Here is a 13,929-nt window from a genome sequence, read left to right as displayed (position 1 = left end):
ACACACACACACACACACACACACACACACACACACACACACACACACACACACACACACACACACACACACACACACACACACACACACACACACACACACATACACTCACTCACTCACTCACTCACTCTCACTCTCTCTCTCTCTCTCTCTCTCTCTCTCACACACACACACACACACACACACACACACACACACACACACACACACACACACACACAACCTGTCTAGTATGGTTAATGTTCCACAGAGACTAACTTCCATGCCATTAGTTAAATGTCAGTCTAAACAGTGAAGAAATTAAAGTCATTCAAAAACGCTTTTCAAACAAATAACAAATCCTGATGTTAAAGTCAGGCATTCGTTTTAATAACAATACACAGTTCAACCGAGTTAAACAGAGAGAGAGAGAGAGAGAGAGAGAGAGAGAGAGAGAGAGAGAGAGAGAGAGAGAGAGAGAGAGAGAGAGAGAGAGAGAGAGGAAGACAGAGACAAATACACGAACATGCTCTCATGCTACTAAAATACATTTTCTCTTTAAGTCTCAAAGTCTCATAAATTTAAGACTTCATTAGCTTGATCATTTAACAGAGAGAGAGAGAGAGAGAGAGAGAGAGAGAGAGAGAGAGAGAGAGAGAGAGAAGGAGGAAGAGAGAGAGAGAGAGAGAGAGTGAGAGAGAGAGAGAAGGAGGAAGAGAGAGATAGAGAAAGAGAAGGAGTGAGAGAGAGAGAAGGAGAGAGAGAAATATTAGTCTAGTGATGATCTTCACCCCTTCTTTTCTTTGACTTGTTTTTCCTCTCCTTGCTCAGTCTTTTGTAGTCGTTACAGTAATTTTTCAGCTCGACTGTGACTCCACATGTAATTAATCACCGTGAGGTCACCATGAACGAGGATTTTAGCTGGGTCACTATACGCTGTGAATATAAAGCAGCCTAAAACACTGGAGAGCAGCCGGGTTGAATTTTAAGTGACCACTGTCCTAAAATCTCTCCCTCTCTCTCTCTTCCCATCTCTCTCCATCTCTCTCTGTCTTTCTCTGTCTCTCTCTCTCTCTCTCTGTCTGTCTCTCTGTCTCTCTCTTTCTGTCTCTCCCTCGCTCTCTCTCTGTCTCTCTCTCTCTCTGACAGTGTTATTTGGAGACAATGATCATTACCAACTCTCCACTCTCTCCACTCTTCTTTTCAGGTTTTGATTCTCTACCAGCTCTAAAAAACGCCCACCGTGTCGTCCGTCTATAAAAGAGCATGTCACTATCTGAGAGAGAGGGAGTAAAAAGTTGTTGATAAGGTATGTTTCCTCAGAGCAGCGAAAGGCCATGAAGTTTAAAGTCCTGTTGTGTTTCTGTGTGCTGAGCCAAATCCAACAGGGTGAGTATTCAAATGCAACGATCGTTCTGTTCGGTGTTTAATCAAACACCTTCTCACCTGTTTGATTAAACAACGATCGTTCTGTCCGGTGTTTAATCAAACAGGTGAGCAGGTGTTCGGTGGAGATTTCTAGAAGGATCTTTATCGCAATCAATCACAGTCAATGCCAATGCACTTGTACTCATCTCAGTGGAGCAACAGATCTTGTTCAAAGTTAAAAATCTGACATATCACCCATAAATTCCTATTTAATTTAGCTCCTTGTTTGGTTGTTTGCACAAAGTGATTTTTTTAATTGCTTAAAACTTTTTTTTTTTTTTATTTTCACTGTAATAAATTTGGACTCTTATTGTTGCTTTGACACATGAAGTCTGGGAATGTTCGCTTAATTCTTGGCATGTGGCTTCTTCATTCACTCCCTTATCAGTGGTTATATAAATTTGTTTAACGCACAATAAAAAAATGTCCCTAAGCAAATACAACACGAACATCTAGATGTCTAAGGCAATATATTTGTTTAATAAATGACCAGAATCATAAATATTTGTCGGTAAGAAGAAAGAGCACGATGGAGTAATTTACAAGGCTTTCTGTTGTGAAAGATGATCAGATAACAAGACAGAGGTTAATGACGCATATCTCAACAGTTGTACTGTAAAGAGTAATTTGATTCAGTCGTATAAATATAATATATAATATATATATAAAATTTTAAAGACCTGAGAGCTTACTGATGTTATATATATATATATATATAAAATTGATAGCATTAGTATTATTATTTTTTCCACATGAAATGCCAATCAAAATCTGAGGAATTTAAATTCAGAAAGTCCTGCCCACCCTTCAATGTGGCCACCCAAGTTATGCGGTTTTTTGTTTTTGTTTTTAATCACTTCCTGATATATATATAGTCATTATATATGGTCATTAGTTTGAATCCCAGGTACACCTATCTGCCACTTCTGGGCCCCTGAACAAGGACCTTAAACCTCAGTTGTATAAATTGAAATAAACTGTAAGTCACACTGGATAAGGGTGTCTGCTAAATGGAAGTGATGATTGCATTGGCATAATAAGGTGAAGAACCTGAGCTAAGTGTACAGATGAGGAGATGAAAGAGCTAGACAGATTAAAGACTAAGATGAACTATTAGCTAAATGGCTAAGCAAAATCATAAATTATATCTTTTTCACCACTGGCTATCAGACATTTGTTATCAATCCTGAGATGCAAGTTATTCAGTGTGCAGTTTTTTCATCTGTTTTTTACTTCCAATATCCCATTTCTGTCTTCGTCCTCTCAGTATTTCTTGCAGAGATCTTCGTGAACCTGAGCTCCTCTGTTATCCTGCCTTGTTCGTTCTATCTTCTATTCAACGATGAGTTACTCAACATCACCTGGTCCTTCAACGGATCCGTCATCGCATCCGATTATCACACAAACAATGAAACTTACTTGATCACATCAGAATCCCGATCACAGGGATTTTCCCTGATGAAGCTTTATAACGCTACACCACACAATCAGGGTGTGTATGAGTGCCATGTGCAGACCAATCTAACCAATCAGGTCAGCAATGTCACACTGAACATTTTAGGTAAGTTACACAAGATACCTACTTGACATTGATTTTTTTTAAGATCATTTTCCTTCGATCTATTATTTCAGTAAAAGATTTGTATTTTCAAAGTGACCTTGTCAGTCAATATCACAAGAATACTTATTTTGGGCAGTGACTGTAGATTAGAGTTTAAGAGGTTGGACTACTGATAGGGGATGTGGTAGACTAGTGGTTAAGGTGTTGGACCAATAGGAAGGTTGTTAGTTTAAATACCTGGGCTGCCGCTGTTCCTCAGATGCTCCCTTGTATAAAATGTGGCTCATATGGTGAACCCTTAAAACATAAGATAAGAAAAGATCAGATAAGACTAGATAAGATATTATAGCGAGACTTAACATAAAAAGACTTAACATAACAGATATACACAGAGTAAATATATATAAAAATTATATACTATAAATATACAGTGAAAAATAGAAATAATAAAAATTTTCGATCTGTTATAAAAATATACAAAAATATATAGAGGGCTAAAATGGTAATAATAATAATAATAATAATAATAATAATAATAATAATAATAATAATAATAATAATAATAATTAAATAAATAAATAAATAAATAAATACTGTTCCATTGTTTAATTGATTGTTCATGGAAAAGAATATTTACATTTACTTTTAATATATTTCTTTGAGCCACCTCTATAAGCATAGATTAAAAAAACAGGAATAACATAAAATAGGTATAAATTTAAAGCTGGTTCATTGTTCAGCTGAGAAGCTTCATCAGTTCTAGGTTATGCTTTGGAACATAAAATCACCTGGACAATTAAACACCTTGATAGACAAATAAAATATGTTTATGCCTCTCCTTTTCTATATGAATGTGCAGGTATACATGATATCCTAACTGTCACTTTTCTTTATTTGTAGCTCCACCATCCATCTTCGTGCCTTCTCCAGAGGTGGTGTTGGGGCGAGAAAGCTTAGTAGAATGTTGGGCGAAAGGCTTCAGTCCTCCTAACATCACATTCTCCTGGATGCGAGCAGGCAAAGAGATCAGAGCTCCTCAAAAATCCAAAACAATCCACACAGAGGATGGTTTATATGAAGGTGTCAGCAAGCTGGTGTTCATTCCCGAACTTGCTGATCGAAATACTACATACGCCTGTATGGTGAACCATGAAACTCTGGAGAAACCGCTCGTGAGGGAATTCAGAATGAACATCACCAGTGAGTATCACTGATAACTTAAGGGACATCACTGAAGTCTGTAAGTTTGAGGAGTTACTTCCTGTCACACTGTCTAATGCGTTGTATTTTGGGTGCTATACTCATCCCAGCCACTAGACACCTGTAGCACGTAGCCTTTCCAAATAAAACGCAAATAGTCATGAGAAGTAGGGAGCTTGAGTTTGGAGCTGTCACATGGTCACCTGCTGTTTTCTTCACTAATCCTGTTTGAGAAACTTTGTGTTTGCTGTTCAACAAGGATTTCTTTTTTGTTTTTGCTTGCATAACCTGCTCATACACTTACGCTGGCTTACGGAGTGTAAACCGATAGACTGTGATTGGGTGTAGTATTGCCACGGCCTAGAAATAAAAATACTTTGAGCTTAAACTGACAAATGCAACTACTTCACATAACCCATCATTTCAGCAGATAAGACATCTTGAATATCGTTGAATGTATGCTGGGAAAGGAATATTTTTGCGAAACTGATCCCTACTTTATTTCTATGAACTAGATGGGTTAAGAGTAACTGCGATGGTTATAATTACTTTTTTCCCCACTTGCTCATATCTTAAATTATATCCACTTAACATAGTTCTCTGCAGAATATAGTCCTTTATATAATGATATAATGAACATCATTCCAAAAGCGCTTATACTGTATTTAGTAAATCTGCATTGGACCGTTTCACTTTTTTGTATCACTTCGCTTGTGTGCGACCGTCATGTAGAGGAACAATCCTATTGAAACCGTTACTGCTGTAGTGTTAGTAACATCATCAGGGATACATGTTCTGTTTTTTTATAAATATAGCTTCTGACTTAAAAAACCCTTGTTAAAAAAAGGAAGCTAATGTTACGTAAAAACAGAAAGAATGAGCACATCGGTATGAGCCAGCTAGCTAATAGGCCATCAGTGACTTTGGCTTCTCTCGGAATCAAATTAAAATAAACAAATTATTTTACACATACCGTGTCAGAATTGTCAGCTATTCAATATTCATTTCTTAATTAAGACTTCCACAATAGCAGTATCACACTCCATGTGCCTATGTTTGAATAACAGTTGAAAGACTTTCCTTTCTTTCCTGCTTTTCCTATCTTCCAGTCGTCCCCAAAGTCAGTGTGTCCTTTGTGCCGTCCTCTTCGCGCTCATCCGCACTCACTTTGGCGTGCGATATCAACGGGTTCTACCCACAGGATGTGTCTGTGCTGTGGCTCAGGAATGGTACCGTCCTGCCCGAGACTCCTCAGATCCAACAGAACCATGATGGAACGTACAAAACGCGTCACTTTCACACTCTCAGCATAGAGGAGAGAGAAAGATCTGGACAAGTACTATGTGTGGCTCAACAACCTCATGTTTCCCAACCAGCTTTGAGCTCCATCGACCCATCAGCTGCTGATTCGTTAGGTAACTTTCATAAATATACTGCATGTAAAGGGAACGGTCTTGAAGAGCAAAACATCAACACTTGGAACATGCGGTGTTAAGCTTTTTGACCTTTTTCATAGTTTATTATCTTCCCATCACTGTTTGTTGTCCTTCTTTCTCAGTGCAGAAACTCGTTTTGACTAAATCTGCAAAAGCGTCAGTGGCAATGATGATCATCTCCCTGGTACTCGTTCTTCTGCTTTGCTTTGGCTTCTCTTGGAAGAGGAGAGATGGTGAGACAGCATGGAGATACAAACATACAAACTAAAAAAACTTGGTACTAGTTGTTTGCTGCCATTACTCAGACACTGGACATCTGGGGTCGGACTCCTAGGAATCTCTGAACCAGGGACTAAGGGTGTCAAAATCTTTGAATTGCTCTGTGGGCCAGACCAAAAATATGTTTAGTAGACCAATAACACGCTAAAACTGTCCAGTTTCAATGGGCCTGTGCTCAGGGTAGCCTCAGAGTATAATCCAAATCAATGCATGTTGAAACAAGCTGCTTTTCTGCTCACCAGATTCATAAGTTATGATCGTTTTAGTTACTGGAGCATCCCATTCACATTTGCCTTTACCTTGGACTTGGACATAATAAAAAACAGATTTCCGGCACAATCTTTATTTTCAAGGTCAAAGTTCAAGCAAGCAATGATGACCTTGAAAGACAGCTCATTTACCGTTGACGAAGATAGTAGCCTTCACCTGCAAAGGTTATGGTGATTGAGTAGCAACAAGAGGGTTGCGACGTCATGAAAGGAGCTCAAAATTTAAATGTTCAGTGAGTGCTAAGTCGAGGTTGAGGATTTCTGTTTGTTTTGAATAGATAGTATTTAACTCTCTAATGTGAATGTCGTAGCCTAGTGATTAAGGTGTCGTTCTACCATTTGGCAGGTTGTGGGTTCAACTCCCAGGTTCACTAAACTACCCGTGCTGGGCCCTTGAGTAAGTCATGTATAAACTGTAAGTCTCTCTGGATAAGGGCATCTGCCAAAATGTCCAAGTTAAAATTTGACTAATGGGGGCATTGTACTACAGCCCTGTTTGGTCAAATGACTGACAGACGTTACACCACACTCACATATGTATTCCTATATTCATACACTTTCTCTCACACACACAAAACTCATATATATGTGCAATGTGAATGAACTCTCAGAGTTTTCTCAGATATCACAGTGTACACAAAGCTAGACAGAGAATAAATGAACTGATAGGTCTGTGTTGTCTGTGTTGATGTGATATCTCAGTGGTTAAGGCATTGGACTACTGATCAGTAGGTTATGCGTTTGAATCCCAGGGCTGCCCCTGAACAAGGCCCTTAATTGCTCAGCCGTATAAAAAAGGTAAATGTAATGTTCTGGATACAGGAATCTGTTGTAGATGGAGAGAATGAAAATATTTTTTTAATATACTGCCAATTTTTTTACTATACAAACTCAAGTCCGGTCTTAAATTTGGTAAAGAGTACATCTCTGGACTTCTCTCATTTTCTATAATGTCTCCAAATATCTCTGTTCTCCTTGTAGAGAAACAGAAAAGTTTAAGCGTGTCTTGTATCATCCTGCCCCCGAGGGTGGTGGTGGGACAGAAAGGCCGGGTCACCATCAGCATAGAAGGCAGGAGAGCAGATCAAGTCCAAACTGTCTGGTTTCTTAACGATGTCCCTATCACAGATACGACTTATGCAGGTAACCATCAAACCCTACATACTTTTAGAGGTAGTGATAAATGAATATTTAATATATTCAGATCAGTTTTAAGCAGTTAAGGAAAATTGATTAATTAATCATCATCATGTTCATTTCCTTATCCTCCCTCTCTGTGGAGCAGAAAGCAACAGCTCTAGGAGTCACACACCGAGGACATCGCGTCTATCAGTGCTGTCAGAAAAAGCCCCTTTGCTGACATCAACTGCTTTGGGATATTACAAACTGCACACCCGGAAGCCCCTGCACTCGACCGGCCCCAACAAACAACTCCTTTCCTCCTTCACCTTCATCCCTAACCTGTCTGTTCATAAAGGGGCCGTCTTCAAATGCCAAATCTCCTATAAAGGGAAAGACAAGATAGTGATGGAGAGAGTGTCAGAGAAGTTTACTGTTCTGTGTAAGGAAACAGATTTTCTACTGTTTTGTTTTGTTTTTTTTTGTTTTTTTACAGATAATCATTTCTTTTAGCAAACAAGCTATGTATTTTTTATAAGTCTTCTTTATGTTCTTTTTACACATTCCTTAATAGTTTTATTACATTCCTTTATGACTGTGTACGTTACTGTAATGTCGTCTAGCTCAACCCGAGGTCTCAGAAATCCGACTATCCGAACCAAATGAAGAGACAGGTATGACACACACACACACACACACACACACACACACACACACACACACACACACACACACACACACACACACACATAGACACATACAAAACAAATAAGTCAGTATTTGCTTATACTGACTTATTTGTTTTGTATGTGTGTGTGTGTGTCATATTGACACACAATGCTTTCTACAGGTATTGTGGTACTGACTATCGAAGCCTCCCACTTCCACCCCGACGTCATCACCTTCCGCTGGTTCTGTGAAGGAGGAGAGTTGTGTCCTGTCGCCATCCCAGCAGCCCTGGCAGCACCACGTCCGGATACCCAAGGCTTCTTCTCAGCCCGGAGCCAGTGCAGGTTACCCATGTTTGAGCTGGAGAAAGGAGTAACTGCAGTGTGGGTCACCGTCCATCACATGTCTCTAAAACAGCCAATCACACGAAAGACCAGAGGTGAGAGTGTTCAAGCTAACAGTGTAGGTGAAAACATCTGGGAAATATTTACCGTACATTATATTTAGACCTATTCTATGTCTTCACACTAATGTCTAAATATTACATTAGTTATTCATTTAACATTCAGTTATTTGTTTATATGTATTTAAATTTTAATGAAGGCGTGTAACCTTTTACAAATATCCAGTAATGTGTAAGTAACATGTTTGTTTATTTGTTTGATTAGTTGGTCATGAGTTGGTTTGTATTTATTTATTTATTTATTTATTTATTATTTACCTGTTTATTTATTTATTTTAACAAATACTTTTGTTTTTTATTTATTTATTTGTTTATACATTTACACTTAACACATTTTTTGTTATAAAAACAATTGTTGTTTTTTTTATTTTGTCTGTTGTTGCTTTTTTTATTTTGTTTCGTATTTGTTTATTTTTATTACATCTGTTGGTGCTGAAATAACACATTTATTTGTTTATTTATTTGCTTGGTTGATTTTAGTATTTATGTTGTAAACAGCTCGTATTCAGGTGACAACTAAACAATTTAATTCTCTCTTTCTTTCTTTCTTTCTTTCTTTTTTTATTCATTACAGTATAGTTGTAAAACTTTTTCAATTCTTTTTCAATTATTTATGTTTGTTATTTGTTTGTCTGCTTGTTTTTTGATTAATAATTAGGTGAAAAAAAATTCGTACATAATTTCAAGGTTGTGCAAAAAAAACATACGTATTATTTATTTATGGATTGTATTGTTTCCCTGGTACTGTCTGTACAAACTTTAAAGTAACAAACATGACTAATTGAAAGCTGACAAATTTAAGATAGATAAAATAAATATATATATGAATATAACTGATAATATAATTTCCTTCACCTTGTACAGGGTTTACAAAGAAGCCCATTGTTTCGGAAATCAGCTGTGCATCAAGCCCACAACAAGAGCATTTATCTCTGGCCTGTAGTATCGCAAGTTTCTACCCTCCTGACATTACAGTGAAATGGCTGAAGCAAACCAACAATCGCGAGATGGAAATTAAGAAAGAGGATGCACTGATGGAAGTATGGGGGCCGATCCAGACACAGCTGAGGACGTTTCGAGCCACGGCTGTGCTAACGGAAGTGGAGAACAAGCTAAAGGAAGTAGATAAGATTGTGTGCAGAATCGAGCACTGCTCTCTGCTCGAGCCCATAGAGCGAGTCTGGACAAACTCTCCCTTTGGTAAGGCACTATTCATGTAGGCATAGTTTAGAGTCGAAAAGCATGTCGTTAGTTAGTAAAGCACAAATCAAGCACAAATTTAAGTTAGCAAACACAAATACTTTCTGCAGAGTCAATAGCTACAGACCTCCAAACTTCATGTGGCCTTCAGATTAGCTCAAGAACAGTGCATAGAGACCTTCATGGAATGGGTTTCCATGGTCGAGCAGCTGCAACCAAGCCTTACATCACTAAGCACGCTGCCACTGGTACATGTACATGGAGACATGTTCTCTAGAGTGACGAATCACACTGCTCTGTCTGCCAGTCTGACGGACGAGTCTGGGTTTGCTTGCTCAGGGACCCACTTCTGTGGAATTCGGGATTGTTAAAGCCCCACCCTGATAAGCTGCCACCGTCTGGCCCTTGAGCAAGGCCCTTAACCCTTACTGCTCCAACCACTGTGCTACCACATCCCTCAGACATACACTGGCTTTGAGAAATATTCACCCTCCTTGAACAGTTTTCCTCATTTTATATTGGAATAAATCTGAAATGTACTTCATTAGGATTATGACTGACTACAGAAAAAACCCATTAAAAACCATACAAACATGCATCGTTTAAGTTATGTGCATTATTAGTGAATATGACTGTACGAAACGAAAATATTTATTTGGTCTTTGTTTTTATCCGTCCAGTGGCTCCCTCCATCCCTACATCCTTGTCTGTTAGCTGGAATAATGATGGTGTAGGGGTGTTTTCCTTGTGCCTGTCTGGTGGCGTTCCACAGCCCAGGCTGCAGTGGGCTGCAGGGGGCGCCACTTTCATCCCACTCATCTCCAGAGAGACAGAGAAAGTGACAGACAGAGAAGGAAGAGAGCTACACAGCGTCTGTGCTTTGCTGAAGTCTGCATTACCACAAGGAAGTGAAGCCAACATTCTAAATCTGTACAGTGAGTAGGCCAGACATGTATAAACTGGATAAAATGTTTAAAGTCAAATATAAGTGCAGTGTACAAGGGTTAATAATACATGTTAATAGTGATATTAAATCTTTAATTTTAATATGAAAAATGTCTTAGCAAGCTAGTCAAGCCTGGTTTAGAGCTTATTACTTCGAGCTTAGATTCTTGTTACTTCTCACACTATATAAGATGATTCCACCTGAGGACGTGATGTTTCGGTGGTTAAGGCTTTGGGGTACTGATCAGAAGGTCACAAGCTGCTGAGACATCAACGTTGGGTTCTTGAACAAGGTCTTTAACCTCACCTGCTCCAGGGATGCTGTACTATGGCTGACCCCAGGGCTCATAATAACCTAAATATAAATATGTGAAAACTTAAAGCATTTCACTGCATGTTGTACTGTGTATGTGACAAATTTGATAACAGACGATTGCTGGTGATTGCTGAGATTACAGATAATTACATTGACCTAACGTCGTCAATCTGGGCCCATTGAATACAGGTATTCAAAGAGAGCTTGGAGTAATAAAGATATTTCTTCTCTCTATTATCCTTCATTCACATATGGTCATTGATGCTACCTTGATTCTACCGTTAACTCACCTGTTCCGTCCTCGTTTTTTAGAACTTTTAAATAGCAAAATTTTAACGCTGGTGTTTCTCGGTCACGAAGGCACTAAAGTTTTACTCTGCATGATTTGTAGCTTGATTTTGCTTTCGGAGGAAAATATCGCACACCGTTAAAGAATTTAGAGGTTGTGTGTTAAGTCGGACTTCAAGCATGATCTACAAGTTACGAGTTTGTGCCAATTCTTGTTCACATTTTTTACATGCAATCCCACACTTGCTCACACTATTCTTTTCACTGTGTAGAGTCATGAAGGCACATCGAGTATTTAAATCTGGGTTGTTGATCGGAGGATCGGGGTTTAAGCCTGAGCACTGCCACTGTTGGACCCTTGAGCAAGGCCCTTAACCCTCTCTGCTCCAAGGGTGCTGTATCACAGCTGACCCTGTGCTCTGTCCCCAACCTCCAAAGTTGGGATATGTGAAGAAAGTATTTCACTGTGCTGTAATGTATAACGTGACAAAATAAACACTTTTATTGTATGAAAATATCCAAATAACACAACCGTGTTTAAAACAATTGGAGCACAATAAAAGAACCACTCAGAAAGCAAAGCTGATTGGAAGTGTAGCGTTCATCAGTCATCTTTAATGAAGCAGTAATAATAATAAAAGACTTGGTAAATGAGTGCAGTCCATAAGAGAAACAAGTTCAGTCACATCAAATTCCTGCTGCTAGATTCCTATTTTATACGTCACAGAAATGTCAGCCGGCAAGCGAATAATGAAGATTTACCAGCAAGGAACAAACTGTAGATAAATGGGTCATGTTCCCTAGCCTAGTGTAATCAAACCACAATGAATACCTTTTTTTGTTTGTTTGTTTGTAATAGATTCTCAGTGTCCAGTATTGCAAAGTGAAACAAATGCCAGTGAACAAGGACAAAAGCAGCAAACAGAAAGAGCTGCAGAGACACCAGACTTCACACAGGAGACCACAAGGGAAGCTGTGCAAACTGAACATGAGTCTTTGTACATAAACACCGTATATGTGGTGGGAAAAGGAAAACGGGTAGAGAGAGAGTGTCTGAGAGTCACAGTGGAGATTTCCCATCCTGCACTTCCTCTGCCTGTGTACTGCACCTGGACAGGTAAGGGACACTCAGCCAAAACGAGCATCATTTTATTAATGATGGCTATTAAATTGAGCCATGAAATTGTTAATGATTATTCATGATTATATAATGTTATTTTAAAGGTTGCTTTAAAATATTCGAATAAATGTGTGATTTATGCCTTTGTTCTTCTTACAGAGCCTGGAGAGAATGTACAGGAGTAACAATGAAGTAAAATGATCTTTAAAAATAAATACATACATACATACATAAAGAAATAAATGTTTTTTGTTTGTTTGTTGTTGTTTTTTTTTGCCTTTTTTTTAACTCATTTTAACTCAATTTACAGTACAGACCAAAAGTTTGGACACACCTTCTCATTCAAAGAGTTTTCTTTATTTTCATGACTATGAAAATTGTAGATTCACACTGAAGGCATCAAAACTATGAAATAACACATGTGGAATTATATACGTACATAACAAAAAGGTGTGAAACAACTGAAAATATGTCATATTCTTGGTTCTTCAAAGTAGCCACCTTTTGCTTTGATTACTGCTTTGCACACTCTTGGCATTCTCTTGATGAGCTTCAAGAGGTAGTCACCTGAAATGGTCTTCCAACAGTCTTGAAGGAGTTCCCAGAGATGCTTAGCACTTGTTGGCCCTTTTGCCTTCACTCTGCGGTCCAGCTCACCCCAAACCATCTTGATTGGGGTCAGGTCCGGTGACTGTGGAGGCCAGGTCATCTGGCGCAACACCCCATTACTCTCCTTCATCAGCCCTTACACAGCCTGGAGGTGTGTTTGGGGTCATTGTCCTGTTGAAAAGGTGTTGTGTCCAAACTTTTGGAAGGTGTGTCCAAACTTTTGGCCTGTGCTGTATATGTGTGTGGATTTTTTTCTAACAATATATTTGTTTTAGTTAAAAAATAACTTATTTTTGTGTGTGTGTTAATTTATAAGGAACATTCTGTGTTTATCTGCACTGTTGTAACACTTTTCAATGGTGATGTGTTTTAATGTGTAACACTCCTGTATGAGAGCAGTGTGTATGTGTTGGGGTTCAGGGACTGGGTGGTTTAGGGCATGTTAGGGCAATAAAACTTTGCAAAAATTTGGATCTAAAGTGCCTTTCTTGGATCACGGTGAACTGGAAAGTGGAGGTTGTTGTTTATGAAGCATCAAACTGAATGAAAGTAGCATAACTGATAAGTAAAAAAATAGTTTTGAAAAATGAGTTTATTAAAATGCTTTGTTTAATAAAGATGGATAAACTGAAATATGCAAATAAAAACATAGTTTCGTGTTCTGTCTTTAATTATCAATCATATCACAAAATGATGCCACGCATTTTGATTTTTTGTCACATCGCAGAAAAACTTTTTGACTATTTATCATATATTTAATATTCAATAGGTTCAGGCTTGAAAAGAACTGTTTTAAATGGGAGCAACTCACACCTGGGGGGGTTGGAGATGTCACGCTTGCCTGTCTTCAAAACTTGAGAGCCCTGGATGTCAATAACATATATCATTGTTTAAAAGTATATGTAAGAGATGATAACGAATCGCGAACGAATCGACTCTTTGAGCCGACTCGCGTATCTGAAGAGTAATTATGATAATGAATTAATTATCATACAATTAATGCCTTCTACTTATGTGTTTATACCGAAGCTGTGGCAGTTATTTTTGT

General features: G+C 38.3%; 1 protein-coding gene across 2 annotated transcripts; it reads left to right on the top strand.

Moving 5' to 3' along the window:
• The first annotated feature begins 706 nt into the window (after nucleotides 1-706).
• si:ch211-180a12.2 lies at nucleotides 707-13,532 on the top strand. Of its 2 annotated transcripts, none has more exons than XM_027163251.2 (13): nucleotides 707-1,368; nucleotides 2,675-2,968; nucleotides 3,869-4,168; nucleotides 5,278-5,583; nucleotides 5,727-5,837; nucleotides 7,134-7,295; nucleotides 7,438-7,713; nucleotides 7,895-7,945; nucleotides 8,122-8,379; nucleotides 9,268-9,603; nucleotides 10,284-10,534; nucleotides 12,011-12,269; nucleotides 12,432-13,532. In XM_027163251.2, the coding sequence occupies exons 1-13, from the start codon at nucleotides 1,317-1,319 to the stop codon at nucleotides 12,455-12,457; spliced, it is 2,682 nt and encodes an 893-aa protein (XP_027019052.2). In that variant the 5' UTR covers nucleotides 707-1,316; the 3' UTR covers nucleotides 12,458-13,532. The 2 variants fall into 2 exon arrangements, with proteins under 2 accessions (XP_027019052.2, XP_027019051.2); XM_027163250.2 differs by having other exon boundaries at nucleotides 711-1,368; nucleotides 10,284-10,538; nucleotides 12,012-12,269.
• Nucleotides 13,533-13,929: the final 397 nt, after the last annotated feature.

This window comes from Tachysurus fulvidraco, chromosome 8 (genome assembly GCF_022655615.1).
Source record: "Tachysurus fulvidraco isolate hzauxx_2018 chromosome 8, HZAU_PFXX_2.0, whole genome shotgun sequence".
Classification (NCBI taxonomy): domain Eukaryota; kingdom Metazoa; phylum Chordata; class Actinopteri; order Siluriformes; family Bagridae; genus Tachysurus; species Tachysurus fulvidraco.
The sequence above is the reverse complement of the archived record's forward strand: the minus strand, read 5'-3'. Positions and strand labels throughout refer to the sequence as shown.